The 18,228-nt window shown below is 43.1% G+C and overlaps 1 protein-coding gene across 1 annotated transcript in view; it reads right to left on the bottom strand.

Moving 5' to 3' along the window:
• EPB41L4B (erythrocyte membrane protein band 4.1 like 4B) overlaps nucleotides 1-18,228 on the bottom strand; it is a 183,343-nt gene that overhangs the window by 63,570 nt on the left and 101,545 nt on the right. Inside the window, exons 16-17 of the mRNA XM_086609114.1 lie at nucleotides 11,761-11,942; nucleotides 6,053-6,168 (exon numbers count right to left, since the gene is read on the bottom strand). Coding sequence (XP_086465240.1) covers nucleotides 6,053-6,168; nucleotides 11,761-11,942 — 298 coding nt within the window. The remainder of the gene's footprint in view (nucleotides 1-6,052; nucleotides 6,169-11,760; nucleotides 11,943-18,228) is intronic.

Here is an 18,228-nt window from a genome sequence, read left to right on the forward strand (position 1 = left end):
CAGTTGGGTATTCAAATGTTGTAGTAAGTTGGCAGTTATTAAAATGTTATTTTCATTTATAAACTAAGAACATTCTTTGTGGAAGTCATTAGAAAACTAAACATGGCATAATGTTAATGAAAATTCCAATTTTATCATTTCTTATTATGCAATTCTGAAAACTGAGATGCCTCTTTCAGTTGAATGTCTGAGAGTTAAACTTGCATTTGAAAGAAATAATCTTCTTGTTTAAAATTGCAATCTAAACTCATCCTATGTTTAGATGTTTCTCATCCTATAAGGTTTATAAATAAGAAAAAAAAAACACTATTACGTTAAGATACCTGATAACACTCCAATTTTCCATCTTCAGTTCTGCTGGTGCTAAAAACCAGCAATACGTTCACAACACTTTCACCACTGATGCAGAACTTTGCTTTTCCAGAGAAGAACACTGGAGAATTGCATTTAAATAGGTTTGATAGAAGTGGGTTGAACAAGCTCAGATAGATACACACATAAAATTAGATGTCTTTTTTTCTTTTTATAATTGAGGTCTTAAGTTTGCTTTTCTCCTCTCAAACATTTGCTTTAAATTCAATTACATTTGCTGATACTAGAACCAAAGGCAGATTTGTACAGTGTCAGATAATGATGACACTGGCTTTGGCTTGCAAAGCTAAATGAATATTAAGTACACATGCAGAATATAAAAATAGTTGCATGAAACACAGCAATACCACTCCTGTACTCAACATTTATGTTCTCTCTGCTTTAAAAGGTTCATGCTTTGTTCCATATCAAACTTTGCACCAAGAACAAGATTCATGATCTTTTGCCTCTGTGAATTAATCAATAGTCTCTTCTTAGCCAAACAGCATGTTTAAAACATGTATTTGGCTGGAGACATCTAAAGAATAAAATCAATATTTTGTTTAGGAATGAAGTTTTATTCTTTGTTGCTAGTCGTCACTACTACTGAGAGGCAAAATTTTAATGAAGACAACACAGATATATAGGTTCTGAATGCCCATTAGCTATGTAAGGTCAAACCTTTTTGTTTCCTGGGACTCAACTACATCTGCAAATGTGCGTGAAAATTTACAGACTCTTTTGCTCCCTTTCCATCAGGAGATTTATTGAATTTTTATCATGTGACAGCTAACACCAATTACGAACAGACACCGTAATGGTAAGATGCGTATGATTATGTGTTATTCTTATTTGAGGCAAAGTTTGCAAGCAGAAGCTGCATCTTTTATTAGAAAAATACATTTGGAAAAACAAACAAAGAAACCAACCCCTCATTAAGCTGTCAGATACACAAGACTTTCCTCAGGTCAACTATCAGTTGGTCTAATGAAAGAGATAACTTCCAATAAATCTTCTTTTGCTTATATCCTTGGAGCAAACCTCTTTAGTTCCTGGTATCAAATTTATTTTATAAAATGCCATTGCTCAATATTATTAGATCCTGCCTCTGTCAGTGCCAAGCTTCATGATAGTCTTATTGGGTCATGGTAGCCATGTTTCCTGGGGTATATCCTCTGATCCGTGTATCACACAGAAGTCTCAGATATTTCAACAAAGTAAGTTGGTTTTCTGGGTTTTTTTTAAACCACAAATGATTTTTGGAACTGCAGTAGCTTTAAGCTTTGCAATCGTGCACAGGTCAGGTAGTTCCACAGCTTTTTGGCAAGTGGTATCATTTACAAGCAGCCAGCAGTGTAACTGGCCAGCCCTGTAATGTCGTATTACCATGCTTGCAAAACGCCGTAAGCTTTGAACAGAGTTTGCAAAGCCATTGAGGCTCATCAGGTTCGCGCTCTCTGAACCTTTCTTGATCTGCCTGCAGCTTTGCTTTACTTGGTTTAGCTGTAACAGCAATAATTTTATATAGAAAACAGTAACACAAGCTGTTATTCTTTGTAGAATGAGATATTTATGCCTCTAACACAATGATGTAGTATCAAGTGGCACAGGGCTGATATGTTAAGAGGCCTTGAGAAGTGGAGACACAGGAGGTGGTGTAGCGGAGTGCAGGCATGGAATGACAACACAAGGGGCACAGGCAGCCCTGGAGACCCCACGGTTATAAACCACTAACCAATGGTCAGTTAAGGAAATGCAGACCTGGAGCTGGACAAAACTGGTTTTAGGGGCAATAAAATGAGTGAAGACATAGTATCTAGCATAGATATGTAAAAGTCACCATGTACAGTAAATTTGGGTGTAACATGAAGATGCAGATCAATGAAGAAAGAGCAAGGTGTAAGAGCATGTTTGCAAACATACAAAAGGACACAAAGTGGATCCTAGAGTGGAAACCATGAACATGACCATCGTAACACCCCCTCTGCCCCTACCAGAATGAAATCACCAAACTTAGGACCCAGAAGGGTAGGGAAAGAGTGAGCATAATATAAGGAAAAGGGGTAGAAACAATTTGAACCATAATAGTATTCTTTCTTTCTATGTAATAATTACATCTGGACTAATAATTAGCATACTCTCAAGATTTCAGAAACTACGACAATACATTCTTGGCTTTATATTATATATAAATATATATACAGACACACACATACACATAAAAGCAAGGGAGGATGGGAGAACATATTTTTGTAAGGAAAGGTTTGCAAGAAAGAAAACCAGAAATACATTCACAGCTGTAACACTTAGGCTTGTCTCTCCTGGAGATTAAGGAGTCCGCTAGCACCAAAGGGCATGAAAACACATGTTGAAACTGACTTTTATCATTCAGTAGGTGGACAGACACGTCCACTGTACCAAACAGCTCTGGAAAAGAGACTGGACACATCCATTCATCATTCCCATGAGACGAAGTTTGCTGTAGCGGACAATCAAATTAATTAACTGCTGAATCTAATTTACCCAATTTCTTGTTAATTCTCCTACGGGTTGATTATTAAGCCTGACAAATTCTAGCCCCAAAGCACTTTGCTTGAAAAAAATAATAATTAGCAACAGGAAGAGAGGGAGTGAAAGTCGGGACTCCATCATAGATGTGGAAGCCATTGTTTTATTTTCAGAAATAGAGCAAATGAAGCAGCATCATAACTGCTTCGCTGGTTTTGCTTAAGCGTAAGATTTCAGAGGATGCAAAACTAGGGAATAAAAAGCACTTAGTGGAATAGAACTCAACAGAGTGGTGCAGCAGAGCTGTCAATATTTCATTTTTGTGTAAGAAACTAGACACACTGACCCCTCATTAAAATCTGTTCACTGCTGGGCTGAGTAGCTAGTTACCACAACCAAAGGAGATTTCAAGTCCACACTCACAGAGAAAAGTGCTTGTGGCAGTTCAAGGCTGTTCAGTCCTGTCTAACCTGCTCCGCTGCCTTTGTACTGGGCAACGCTCCACAGCATTTCAGCCCAGGGTTAGCCCAATATTTACAGCACGACCCTCTCTTTCATTGGAGCAGCCATTTGCTGAGGTGACTCCAGGCTCCACTCAAAGCTCAAAGCCCTGCAGTTTGTTTGTTTTAGCTTTACAAGCTCTCTGTACATGTTTGACTGGGATCCAGGTCAGCAACTGGTGCTTTAAGAAGAAACCACAAGTGAGGGGCCAAAAGAACTTCAGAATGATTTGTCGGTCACAACCCACAGCCTGTAACGTGAGGGCTTGACAGCTGAGATGCTTTCCGGTGGTGACTCTGGGCATGTTTCAAGAGCACATACAATTTTCAGATGGCTCAAAATGGCAACTTTAATAAATTTTGAGGGACTGGCCTCCTTTGAATTCATATGGCAACCACTGTTCAAAGGATTGCTGCCCAGCTCTTAAACTCAAACCCTCTATGACTGCTAGCAGAGGGTTTTCATTAGACAGCTCATGTTTCTATCCTTGCCTTCTGCCAGAAACTGAAGCATTTATCAGCTTCTGGTGCTCACTGCAAGACTTTTTCATCAGCTAAACTTTGACTGATGGAAGTCCCACCACAGCAGACACAGGCTGCATTTACTGTGCAGCTGCGTTTATTGTGAGGCGCTGACTTGCTGTGATACTGGGTTCTGCTAATTAGTCCTTAAATAAACAATCCATCTGACTGTGGACAAGGCTCTAGAGCTGTCAGGGCAAGCCAAAGAAAACCATTAATTATAGAAGAGCTGAATTTTCCCTCCATGGATTTTCAGAGAAGAAAGAAGAGTGAGAGGATCAGAGGTAAGGCTTTGCCAGACAGAAGTCACAGCGACTCTGTTGGGACTACTTGCACAATACAGTGGAATATAGGACCAAAGTGTTTTAAGCTTTCATTTAAAGAAAGAAAAAAGACCATAAATCTACTAATTTCAAGATCACAAGGGTACAACTGAGATCATCTGTTCAAATCTTTTGCACAACACAGACCAGACTCATTTATCCACTTGTGCACTGTGGTCAACATGGAGAGAGACTTCTCATTTCTTCACTTTAGCCCTTTTTTATATATGCCAGACTGAGCTGTCAATAAGCTCAATAGTGTAAGACCATCCTTTAAAGCACATTCTGGACATTGCACCTAAGTGGATGTTCTCAGCCGGGGTTAAGACAGAGTATCAGTAATCACATTTGAACTACAGTGCTTCACTCTTCTCACAAGACCTCAGTATTCACTGGATGAATCCATGAGATGGAGAATCTTCCTTTGGCAACCTATGTCAATGCTTTGCCTATAAAAAACTGCACTCATTTCCAGAGTACTTCTAGAAGAGCTTGACAAAAGGTCCATGGGGAAAAAAAAAAAAAAGACTTCTCTTCCATTTCACCTCAGTTTGTCTGCTTTACAATATAACCTTTTATTCCCACTCAAACCAAACAGTCAGATAAAATGACAGCTCCTCACAGATGATAACCAAATAGATTTGGGAAAAAAATCTAAAAAATTCCACCTTGATATATTAATTCAGAACTCTCCAAAAGTCAGGATATAGGTCATTGCCTCATGACCACATTCATAAGGCCTGCAGTCTTTAGCTGAGCTACACCCCCACCCCCCATGACACACCCTGAACACAGTTCTTCAAGAAAATCTTCGTGATGGAAAAAACAGTGCATTATGGATTAACTTCAATTAACTAGAATGTTGAAAAAAAAACATTCCAAGATTTCATTTTTATTGGAAACATGCAACTCACTGATTTTCAGCCTTTGTTTCCATTTCCTGGATTCTCTCATCCAAAAAAAAAGATTATGCTATATAGACATACGGCCCTTTTACGCTTGTATTTTTGATACACTTTGCCACCTCCACTTTGATTTTAATATCCCTAACACTTGTTGAAATAACATCAATAACAAAAGGCTGTCTGTAAAACCAAGGTAAAGTAATTTAACTGAGCTCTTGCTTGAACTGACAGAAAACTCCCCAAATACCACTTTTCTTTTAACAGGTCTGTATAGTCACTGGAGGCCCAGACCCACCTCATTTGAAGCCAGTCGCAATGCTCTCATTGACTTCACTGGGTTCAACTCAGGACTGATGTGGGTGCAAACCAGAGGTCCAGGTCTCTGCGGCTCTATCCAGACTCAGCTCAAGGAACCCCACAGTGTAGGCACAGTGGATTTTGCCTCACATGGATACAAGAGCCACCGACCCAGTGGCCTCTGATCTCTGGCAGAAACAGTGGGACAAGGCTGTTCTGCCACCCCTGCAAAAACTCACGCATAAAACACCCACTGACATCAGATGCCAGGCGAGTTCTAAGGCATAACACAGACTCCTCATGTAGAAAAACAAGATTTTTTTTTTTTTTTTATCACTTCAAGTGTTGTTATTTTTTTACAGCTCTGGGCTGCCTAGATGACTAACTCTTCACAACCAAATTAAAACTACATCATAACATTGTTGCAGTAGCTTCTGAAATTTTAAAAGGCAAAGTTGAAGGAAATGCTAAATCTAAAAACCGAACCTCAGTCCCATAGGAGATGGTAAGAGGTGATTAAAAAGCAAGCCAGTTGCAGATGAGTGCTGATTTGAACTGGAGGTGAAAAGGCAGCAGCTTTTGAATATGAAGTGACAAAGGGGCTCTCTGGCATAAACATGTAAAAGTATATCCGTATACGCTATACCTTGTTCATGCTGACGTGCAGGGCTGGCCATGGTCCAACTACCTTCACACTCTCCGTTTCTATTTTCTTCAGATGAGAAGTTTCATCATAAAGAAGGGGAAGTCCTGAGCTCAGTTCTAAAAGATGCCCAAAAGAAAGAAAGAAAGAAAAAAACACAGTCTGAAGGGAGGCTACAGAAGAACCGCAGAGCAAGACACTCAGCTGCATGTGAAGAGACAGCAGTCAGAAAACCATCTTCCCCGCAAGACCATCTAAAATGTTTCATAATTACGCCTGTTGAATTCCTTTTCTTTTTTCTCTTTAGCAAACGATTCCTGCTCCTCCTCCTTCTCTCCCATCCCTACATTTCAGTGGGGCTTTTGCCAGCCTTGGGCTAGATGCTTCTTTTCTTGCACTTCCCCCACCACCCCCCCTAATATATTCTAAAACTCAATTGACACCAGAGGGATTATTTCTGTAGCCAAGGTGCCACTCTAACAACATGTGATGTGTAAAGACATCAGAGTATAGCTTTTGGCTTCTCTCAGACATCTTTATTTATATGTCAGCCTCCTTAAGACTGTTGTCAGGAATTTGCTGTGCTTTGTCAACAGAGATTTTGAGCAAACCATTGACACAAAGACAAGGAAAATTATGTTTTGAGACAGCCCTGAAAGGTCGCTGCCAACATCCTGGGGATGGTGTGGCATACATAGGTATATTTGCAAGTACTCCGAGAAAAATGAGCTTCATCATGTGATGACTTAACAAATCCGTGTCCTCCTGTATTTCTTTTTGCCATGGATTCTAGGTAGATTCATGGGAACAACCCGGTAATCTCTGGAGTCTGATTTGAAGTCCACTGAAATCAATAAAATCTTTGCACTGACTGCAGTTTTGTTTGGATCAGGTTCTTAAGCTGTCCTAATAATATTAAATATTACTTGCTCAAGATGTAATTCTACAGCTGTTTAAATATACATTAAGGGCTTTGCTGACTAGGGACAAACTGCTAAAAGCAGCTTATAGGGATATAAGCAAAAAGCTGGTTTTGGCATTGGTGAAACATTATCAGACCCTGAGGTAATAAAGTCCTAGAAGGGATTACAATATCAGCATTGACCTCGCCTCGGTGGTCTCTCATCAGAAGTTAGTGATGCCAGAGTTTGGCATTTCTCACATCACAGCTGCGTCCGTGGATGTAAGACTGTGAAACTGCCTGATAATACCTAGGAATATATAACTACAGCTGTAAAATAAGACACATGATGGTTGCTTTTTTAAAAAAAAAAAAACACAGTCCTTCTATTTTCTTGTCAAGAAAGAATATAGAGGGGGGGAAAAAGTGCCTTATTTAAATTATTCAAGTTTTCTGTGATTTAAAACTGACTTTTAAGCTGTTTTTTTTTCTTGTTTAAAGGGAGAGCTCTAAAAACCAAGCCAGTCAGTTTAGCCTTTTAACTGAACCTTCAAAACAGATTAAGAAAAAGGCAAAAAAATCAAGTCCTGCAAAAGGCATACATTTCCTGAGACAGCATTAAGTCTTGGCAAAACCAGGCTTCCATTTCAAGAAGGGATCTGGCAGTGTTGTGTTTTTTCAAAGCACTGTTTCCAGCCTGAATCTCAGTCTGTATTACACCATTGTCTGCTCAGGGTTACACAAGGACTTTCGTAGTGAGCCGTTCAGGAATAAAGGATGTCTTTTTGTAAGTGATAACCTGCAAGCTCAGCCCAGAGTTCAAGGGACAAGCTGGGCCCCCTCTTCTTGTTATCATTTTCCGTCACAAAAATTCTGTGAGCAACGTTGCGTACTTGTTGGCATCTGCTTTTGGTGATGGCCCCAGCTGCTGCCAGTGGATCTGCTCACGTGCACCTGATAATCCATGCACGACGTTGCCATGCCAATTAGGCTTAGCAAGCAGCTCACCCCCTCTGCGTGGCGGCGCTGGCGCTGCAAGGCTAACTGCTCTTGAATACGGTGGTCCCTGGGACTGGGATTCCGTGAACACCTCGGGGGAAGATCTGCTGCACCAAAAGATGTGATCTGCGTACCTTAGCTCTGAGGTGAAGGGCAGCATCGCAAACACGGTAATTGAGCTGGATGCAGGGAAACAACATCTTCTGCTGGACCGCCTTCATAAACACACGCGTCAGATTTGTTTCACTGGATTTCACTTCTTCCAGTAATTGAAGTAGACAAATTACATGGAATGTGAAAAATCAGGCAGGTCTGGCCTGGGTTTGTTTTCTGTAACAAAATCCCAGGCCGAGTGTTTGCTGTGAAACATACACCAGTATTTAAAGGGAACCTTGGCTGGGCATACTGTCCTTTCCTTCTCTTCTGCCCTTGTCCTTCAAATTTTGCTGGAATTTTGGAGTTTATTGAAATAGGCGTGAGTGAAAGAAAGGTAGACGCTTTCTCCCTCTCTTGACTCAATGCCGGGTACATATGGGTGGGTCAGTCCACATTCTACTTCAGATTACTTTAAAACCACCTCAGAGCTCACAGATGAGTCCAGTCCACGGGAACTGGAATAAGTCACAAAATGCCCGTGGTCCCTTGGAAAACCACAAGGTGCCCGAACTGAAGTGCTGGTGTGCACAGCCTCACCTCCATCAGCCTCACGAGCAAGTTTCCACTAGGACAGTGTATTCTCCCATGAGACCTTCAAACTTTCCAGGCATTTCCACTTGAGATATTTTGGTCACAAGCACCCTCTTCCCTGAGAGTGCCCCCAGATTAGTGACCACTTACTTCCTAGAAACATGTTCCCAGCAGTGGCCTTTCCATGCAGCTCGGAGCCAGACATCAGTCCCCTGTGCCCCTGGTTCCTGATGCAGTCCCTGATAGTGCGTCCTCTCTCCCTGAGTCTTCTCATCCCACACACTGTTGTGTGTGCCGTCCTGGATACCCGACTGACAGCCAGCGTGCTCCTAACCCTTTCGGCACGTACACTATGAGCCTTTTCCACAGGCTCCCTACAAGACGGTTTTCTCAGTTGAAATAGCCTAAGCGGCATTCTAATGAAACCACTAAAAACAAACTAAACCAAACTCACCGAGCACCAACCTTGAAAAGGCACCTGGAACTGTCACCCCAAACTGCAAATGAGTAACTTTGGCTCTGCTTTAAGGGCAGTGGTCCTATCCACACCATCAGTGATCTGATGACGTATACACACCGGGTCCAACAGTGGTCTGCCCTTTCCAGGGGAACCAGCCTCGCGCTGCTGGCCGGGCGCAGGAGCACGGATCTCCTCAGGATGGGCAATGGGTCATCGTGGGGCAGCACGCCTGCATTGAGACAAGCTGGTGCACGGCATGCCCAGCCGCCTGAACAGCTCGGCAGACAAAACACAGAGAAAGACATAGGCCATTCCTCCAGGAATAGGCGCTACATGGCTGTCTCAGCTGCTGAAGCTCTCTCCAGTGCAGCTGCGGGGAGGCTGGGGGGATGCTCCCCCCAAGCAGTGCAGGGTTTGGGAAGAGAGCGTGTCCTCCCCATGCCCAGGGGGATGGAGCCCCCCAGGCCCCATGTTTCATCGCACGGGTAACGCTCACCGGGCGCAAACAGAACTGCTCCTGCTATTTGCCCTTATGCTTTTCTAAGCATTTCCTAAGCTCATTTCACCAGCAAGGAGGAGTAGGAAAGCAGTGCAGCCCAAGAGGAGGCACAGAGCTGGGCTGAGCACCCTGTGCTGTACTTTTTGCCGTCGTTTCTTGAATCACCTCCTGCTCCGTGGGAGGGCCCAGCACGGCAGGGATGGCGGAGCTGGAGACTGTTCTGCTGCTGGCTGCTGGGGCAGAGGCTGAGGTCCGAGGGGCTGGCACAGCACCTGGGCCATGGGCAAAGCCCCCGGAGGGACAGGGGCAGCCTCAGAGCCGGGACGCTCTGCAGCAGCACAGCTGGCGCTGGCTGCATTTCCTGGCATGTTTCAACTCTGATTTGGGAAAGAAAAACATGGGCTGGCGCAGCCCCTAGAAAGGCCACCACCTCCTGCCACACCAGGCTGACAGCCCAGGAGAGGCTCGTTGCCAGCGTCCCTCCGCCGCCAGCGCTCAGCGGCTGCTCATGGCCAGGACGAGCCGCCCAGCAGTCGCCCAACGGGACAGCCCGTGCCACCCTCCCACCCGGCACCGGCCGCCACAGACCGTGGCCGAGATGCGGGTCCCCATCAGCGGTGCAGGAGCACCCACCGGAACGGCACAGCCTCCATGGCAGAACCAGGTGAGGAGAGGCCATGCTGGCGGTGCGCCACGCCAGCCCCACGCACGTTGCAGCACGACGGTACGCCAGTGTGGAGCATACAACCAGCGAAAGGCAGAGGAGCACAGCACGTCTCCTGGAGGTTGCTCCTAAGGGAGTAGCGTTGCTGAAAGCCCCGGCAAGCAATTCGTATTGCTGCTTAGGATTTCTTCCTTAAATGTCTGCGACACCTTGCATTCTATTTCTTGAGCTCCCATCCTAAAAACTGTTAGCTCCCTCTCCTTGGGAAAGAAAACTAAAGAAAATGTTTCTGGGTTTCTGAAACAAAGTCTGATTCAAGTGTGTCGTGGGTTAGGCTGCTCTGGCAACCAAACCCTACACAGTCGCTCAAAACACGGAGCTCTTCTAGCTGCTAAAAAGAAGAGCTAACTCTGTCCCAGCTAAAACCAGGACAAAGTGCCTGTGCAGGTAGATGCCTGTGCATTACTGCTGAGGTGGGACAGCCTACAGTCAAGGTCACCCAGCACCATCCATTACAAGATCCTGGTTTCAGGAATTTGAAAGTCGTCAGATTAACTGCCCAGGCTGAAAGTTTCCATGACAGATGCCTATATCAGGGTGATTTACAATTACAAAGGCAAAAACTGGGCAAAGGAAGAACTTACCAAAGGATAAGTTCTTGAGGCAAGGAAAATAATAGATCCCACCTTGTTTTGCCCATCTTCTGAAATTCTTACACAGCCTCAGCACCTCACATACTGCAGAGTGCAGAGATTACAAATTTGGAGAGCAAGAAGTAGAATTGCTCAATGGCAGGGATGTTGTCTTCCGGTTCCTGTATAAACCTACAAACATTTGGCTGAGCTATGTACCCTTAAAAAAGCCTGTACATCTTCAGCATCAGAGACTTACACCCAAACTTCCCAGGGTTACATCAGGAACAGATAGATTTCTCTCCTCTTTGCTTCCTACATGACAAGAATTTCTCCATCAAGCAAGCGCACTGCAGTTGTGGTAGCTGAGGCTGAGCAGCTGTTGCTGGTACCCAAACCGAGTGCAAGATGCTGTTTGCCCAGTGCCCCGAAATTTCTGTTGTTTGTGCCCAGACATGAAAGCAAGAGTCAGATCCAAACAATGAGGGCTGAAGGCCAGCTGGGCAGATCAGCAAAAGACAATGGCAAACGAGGATAGGTTTGTGAAACTATACAAACAGTAACAATGAAAAAATACCCTGTGCCAAGTGGCTACAGACTCGGTATCTGTGACTAATTGGGTATTTGTTCAGCTATGTAACACCGCTCTAACACCAAACTCACAACCCCATAGCAACGCCAGGGAATTGTAAATCTTGTCTCATGCGCACGTACTACAAAGCTAGCAAACAATATAACAGGAAGCGCATCCTTCAAGGAGAAAAACTGAAATGTGTGATGTTTTCTTTTTCTTTCCTTTGCTTCTTTGCCAGAGACAAGTCTGAAAGCAGCACAGTTACTGAAATGACATGACACTGCAGTGGACTTACTGTTTGGGTTTGGAACTCCAGAAACAATGTCTTTGCTATCAGGAGCAAGGGCGCCGTAATTTGGGTGGTGGTGGTGGTGACGGTGGTGGTGGTGGTGCCTTGCAGGCATTTTTGTGGTATATGGTGCTCCACCATTCTCCTCAATGTTGAACTGATGCAGATCACTGTTGTTCAAGGGATAGCTACAAAATAAATTCAGTTCAAATTAGAGCGGCAAACAGAAGGACAAATTGTACTTTTGGAGAGACAGAGTGCAAACTTTCATGGGAAAAAATTTAGAGCTTTTTTGTAAATAAAATTTTTAATGAGGTATATCCCAAATCTTTACAGTTTCCTGTTAACAGGAGACTCATAAGGTAAGGAAAAAGATGCCCCTGCTTGTTTGGCATAACTTTAATATCAGAATTATTTTCCATTTTACACACTACACAACCTCTGCTAGACTCTCATGCCAAGTCAAATTCTGAATGACTTACGGAATATGATTCTCAAAAACAAAAATTTGCCCCTCAGGAATTTGCAACTTCACCTGGGATAGGAAAGTGGTCAGGAAGCAAACAATAACTCCTTTAAAGTGAAATTGTCAGAAGAGCAGACCAAGGAACACTCCCAGAATAACATTACATTCCCAAGAAAGTTTGGTCCTCCGAATTTACAGTGCAAAACAGCTGTATGAAAAATTTGTAGCTTGGGAAAAAATGGAGAAAGATCTCATTGGAAAGAAAAGGTTTTACAGGTAACAACATACAAAATAGCACTTGGTCAAAAAGCAATCATACCTGTGGTGATAAACTACCTAGGTTTGTTTTTTTTTTTGCATATGTTTAGTTAGAAGATTAACTGTTGTCAGTCTATGATATATGCAGAAATGGAGGCATGTTGAGATTTTAATTCATCATCTCTAACTCAGAGGTGACAAATGACACTGTTGATTTTCTTCAATAGTTTAACTGATGCTGTTTCAGTTTATTGTTTGAAATGACGATGAATTTCTAGAAGTGATATTTTCTCTCCGTGCCAGCAACCAAAAAAGACTGAGATAACTCTACATAGATACTGCAAATGACTTGAATGTGCTTTCCTCAGAGGAGTGCTTAAAATTTTTATAAGGTTTTAACTTATTCTGTAGTATTGCTTTAGAGAGTAGTTGCAGTAAATCAGTTCATTTCAAGAAAAGATGAATCCCCTGCCCATTTGAAAAATGCTAAAGAAATTATGCCTTCAGCTTCACGGGTTTTCAGCTTGCTTTTATTACTAACAGCAGCTGAAAACCTGACAATATGGAATAAAGGAAAACAGAATAATTAAAGGAACAATGAATAAATTATACCTAGCTACTTGCTACATATGTTCTCTACAGATTACTTACTGATTCAAAGGAAAATTAACCAGTCATCTGCAAATAAACACATCTGTATCATTTCCAAAGATATGCCGAAGCATGCAACTCGGTACATCATTAATAACCACTGTCGTCTTAGTAACAACTTCTGACAACATGAGGTTTCCGACTGGGTAGTAACTGAATAACACTTTTATGCTGGTTACTTTTTGAAAGCAGGAGGCAGGGAGGGGAATGTTTTGTATATTAATCTTGGCAGGTTCCCGGCATGTGGCAACAACTGCCAATAAAGGCGCTTCTGATGTCTTATTCGCCTTAAGGAAAGAATACAAATAGGGATCTGACACACAGGGGACAGCTTTGGTGAGCTCAGATAATCCAGGACTGGTCTGTCTTTTGAAACTGCACTGTATCTTCACTGTTATAATCAAAACAAGCAAGTGCCTGCTGGGGGAATGCGCTAATGAGATTGCACACTAATTGTAACAGCTCTCCTGCACGTGCCTTGGATTGAAGTGACATTTTTTGACTGAGACGACAGCTGGTTTTGATCACACAGACGAAACCCTTAGTGGAAATAAGATCAGTTTTGGGCTGGAGCCTCAGTACATCCTTTTTTTTCAGTCTAATTTTTTTTTCAAGACAGAAAACCTCACATGCTTGGGAGGTGCTTTCATTTCACCCGATGGCAGGCTGGTTTAGCAGATTTTCAGCTGATCTTTTCAAAATGAATGAGATCACACCAAATCTTTACATTGACTCTTCATATTGTTATGGGCATGAGGTAGCTTCCATGCTAAAACAGGAATGAGCTGAGCAACTGAATGAGCCAAAGCCCCTTCGGCATGAGGTCAAACACGCACCAAATTCTCTAGATGTATTTCTTGACTGTCCAGAAAGGAGTACTCACACCATGTAAAATGCAGGGAGACGATTACTTCAAAGAATTAAAGAGCTAGCCTAGCACAGCTGATGTTCAGGGGTGCACTGAAGTCCTTGAGGACATTAAGTCACAAAGCTCCAGTCAGGATGTCAACAACCAGATAGTGCATTCTGATGTGAAATCCCATGTTGAAACTGCTGGCCCATTTAAAAGGATGCGGTCATCTCCACTCTTCCAGGGCTGACAGCAACTAACGGATATTGAGGCAAACTCATCTCAGTCGTCACTCAGCTCTTGCACTTCTGATGGATACGGAGTTGGGCGAGGGCACTCATACCCTCGCTGCTAGACTGATGAGTTACTGAACAATGACAAACAACAGGGCTTGCAACAGTCGCAGAGGCAGTATACTAGAGTCGATGGTACCCAAACAAGAGTATCATGAGTAGTCTAAATCCCTTTCCTGTGTGCTTTCTACTATATAATTTAGGGGCACATTGGACATCTTAGTGCAGTTTCTACAAGACTGCATCACTGTTATCACATATCATGTCTGTTTTTCACTTATTTTTCTGCTCTTCCACTGACTTAAATCTAAAGACTTCAGAATTTTCCCCTCAACGCATCTTTTTGTCAGTAACTCTTTTTCCTATTGCTTGCTTCCATCTGGCTTACCTGCATAGATAATGTGCTCATGCATCCTTCCCAAACCATTGATGCAAATAAATCACCACTTTCAATGAACCAACATTCTGACCATATTCTAAGCCCTCTGCATTTTCATACTTGCTCCCCAGACATAAAGTAATGCTCTCAGACTACATGCATATATGGACAGGCATCAGTTTTCATTCTTGTATCTGTCTTTTGGCCCTCCTAGTATGCTGTTACACCTTTGGTTGACTTTTTAATAGTCAATTGGCTGTCCTGCAGGTTTCTTCTTTTCCTCTGTTACTTGCCTGTGTAGTTTTCTTGACGAGCTGCAGCTACTTCCTATACAACAAACTCCTTTTCTTCAAGGAAAACAAGCAGAGCTCTACAGGCTATTCTGTAAAGGAAGTAAACATTTCTTCCTTCTCTGTCCCCCCCTCAGCCAAAATACTCCTTAGGATTCAGTTACTGGAGGCCGAACCTTCAAAAAAGCCACTCAAAGTTCACAAGATACTTGGTATTGCCTTTAGCCTCAAATTCACATAATTACTTTCTTCTGACCAAAAAGGCTGTATATTGAGGAACAGGGCAAGCATGAATATTCTGATTAATTTTACCATTTTAAAAATTTTATTTACATTACTAGTCCTCTATCTCAATTTTATACTCATTCTTTGCTTTAAAGTCTCTTTACATTCTTATATTTCATGTGCTCCAGCCATCTGTTGCCTTACCAAACCACACCACACCTCTAGCATACAACTTACATATACAACAATGTTAAGAGATAGAAAAATGGGGAACATAAAAGGTATGTGAAAGACTGAATATCCACCTCTCCTCTCAAAACTGCACTGAGCAGACCTATGTTACTCCAACTCATCAGCCTTCAGCAGCAGACTCCATGACCTCCTTGTGCAATCGATCTCAGTCTCACCATGCCTACACTTACAGTCTTTGTTTATCCTGTCCCCTTTACTGCAGTTTAAGCCTGCTATTTCCTCTCCCGTCCATCACAGACACAGTGAACAGGTTATTTCTTGCTACAGAACCCTATGTTTTTCAAAACAGCTCTTCATACCTCCCTTCAGAACCTGAAGAGCTGTGACTTCTTCAGTTGCCCCTCAGAGGGCACGCATTTCCTACAGCTCTGACATGTCTTACCATTCTCGTCTGCTCACCTGTCCCCTGCTCTGCCTCTGACACATGGCACTCAGAACTGCACACCTCATTCCAGTTGAGCCCTTGCAAATACATTGCAAAGAGGAAGGGTTGCTTCCCATGTCCTATGGGATCTACTCCTGTTTATAAATTGGAACATGACATTTGCCTTTTCCTAAATAGCCTGGAGTTGACTCACACTCAACTTCTGATCCTCAAGAACACCAGATCCTTTCACAAACTGGCCAGGTTTCCACCTCCCACAACATTGGCTGTGAAGCAGGTTACTCCTACCTAACAGTACAAACATACTATCAATCCAGCTGAGCTGCATCCTCAACTTTCTCATGTGCTAAGATCATAACCCAATTGGGACTTTTCTCTCATCCATGACAGGCCTGGTGCGACAGAACTTCTCATTTCGGTGAAACCTGTGAGTGAAAAGAGATTTTTTAAAAAAAGTAATTGCCTTTCTGTGCCATCCTCCCGGCTGTCATCGTTGTTCTCTTGTAGAACATAACCGTGTAGACCTGCATAAACATCTTTCACCAGTGTTCCAGAGCAGGCTTACTTCTGCACCTTGTCCATGTCCCCTTCTTCCACACTCTTTTTGAAGGCGTCTCCCACCTCTTTGAAGTTACACTTGGAGAGCAAACAGTGAGGTTCTCTTCAATCTCTTCCTTGGGGAGGCCGGAGGCAAGAGCAGAAAGCAGGCTCAAACTATCGTGCCTCTTGGATGACTCTGCATTGAATTCGGACCCTCTCTGCTATAGCTGAACAGTGGATTAAAAAAAATCGCAGGCTTCTAGGTCTGGTTGTTATAAATAACGTTCAACAATTACCACATCCACCTCTATTTGCTTTTAATACCACTTCTGCACCAAACCACTGCAATTTTCTAATATTTAAAATCTTCAAACTTTACACAAACATCTCCACAATCCTTCTCAGTCCTCCCCCATCTGCGGCTCAGAGCAAACTTGACGGTGATTTGTGCCGCTTTTGGCAGCTCAAATCCACATTGCAGGCTTTGTGCTGAGCGTGTTGGGAGGCTCCCTCAACCACTTCACTGCCATCACCATATCATAACAACACCTTCTTCAACATCGAAATGGGCTTTAGAGGGGCTCCCAAACGGCGGTCAGTGGACCTATTAAAGCGTATGTTAACACGTATGGGTATTAATGTGTACACATGGAGGAGAGACTCTCAGAAGTCTGATGAAAGCAGCCAGTGCACATGAAGCTTCAGTGTGGCAGCTGAGGGGATGAGACTTAACAGCTATGTTAAGCCAAAAATTCATTTTTTGGGCTTAGTCTCTCCCTTTAGTAAAAAAAAACAAAAACAAACTTTGGGTTTATTCCCTGCCTGTGCTTCAAAAGAAAGTAAAAAACCCAAACAAACCCAATTGAAATTTTAGCCAAACTAGCTTTAATCATGTTTAGAACATCACACACCCCTTGTGTTGCTAGAACATGAAAAGCGGCACAGCGAGCCTAGGAATTTTGCATACTCTGGAAACCTCCCTGTGGAGAAGAACGAGGAGAACGGAGGGACAGGAAGAAGGTGGTGTTCTGTGTGACTATCAATTAACAGACGGAACCATTGAGTTGAAGCAAAAGCCTTTGAGAGGACCCAGGGTTATATAAGAAGGGAACACAGATCATGGCAGGAGGACTGCCTATAAAAGAGAGAGGATGAAGTTCCACTTTCGCAGCCGAGCACTGGGACACATAAAAGCAATGACTGTTCCTAAAGTAAAGGAGGACTGGGATCACTAAAACCAAACCTATGTTGATTTTTTTTTCCTGCACCATGTAACCAAGACCTCTTTGCTGGCTAGAATTGGCTTCCTAAACTGGGAAAAGTATAACTGAAGCTGACAGCGCTGATACACTTCCATGCTCTGCCCTGACACCACCAGATGACAGGAGAGCTAGCTAGCCCACTTGCATCCTTTAGGGAAGGCCTGGCAAGATGCATAGCAGATTTCTCTCCCTGCTGCCAGGAATGGTCAGCAGTCTCCATCCATTCCTAGGGACACCTCAGAAAGCAGAGCGGGCAGCCAGCAGCCTTCTCTCAGACTGAGAAACTCACCTTGGAAGGAAGGACAAAATGGTGATGGAGAAGTGGTTGTTCAGATATGGTGATGGGAGCAGGGAAAATTTCTCCTGTAGGAGATAAGAGTATTTGCAGCAGCTTCCTGAGTTACAAGATGCTGAGCTAAGCTTTGAAGCAGGAGTAATCTGGAATTCTCCACAAGAAGAACAGAGCCTGCGGCAAAGCATGTTCTAATAAAACACCGAGAAACAAATCTCGACTTGACAAAGCCATTGTCCTCACAGATTCCACCTTATCTACATAAAGATCATTAAAAAAATACTGCCTCGCAAAACTGTCATGCAAAATATGCCCGCTGGGGAACTAAACT

The sequence above is a fragment of the Tauraco erythrolophus genome, chromosome 3 (genome assembly GCF_009769465.1).
Source record: "Tauraco erythrolophus isolate bTauEry1 chromosome 3, bTauEry1.pri, whole genome shotgun sequence".
NCBI classification, from domain to species: domain Eukaryota; kingdom Metazoa; phylum Chordata; class Aves; order Musophagiformes; family Musophagidae; genus Tauraco; species Tauraco erythrolophus.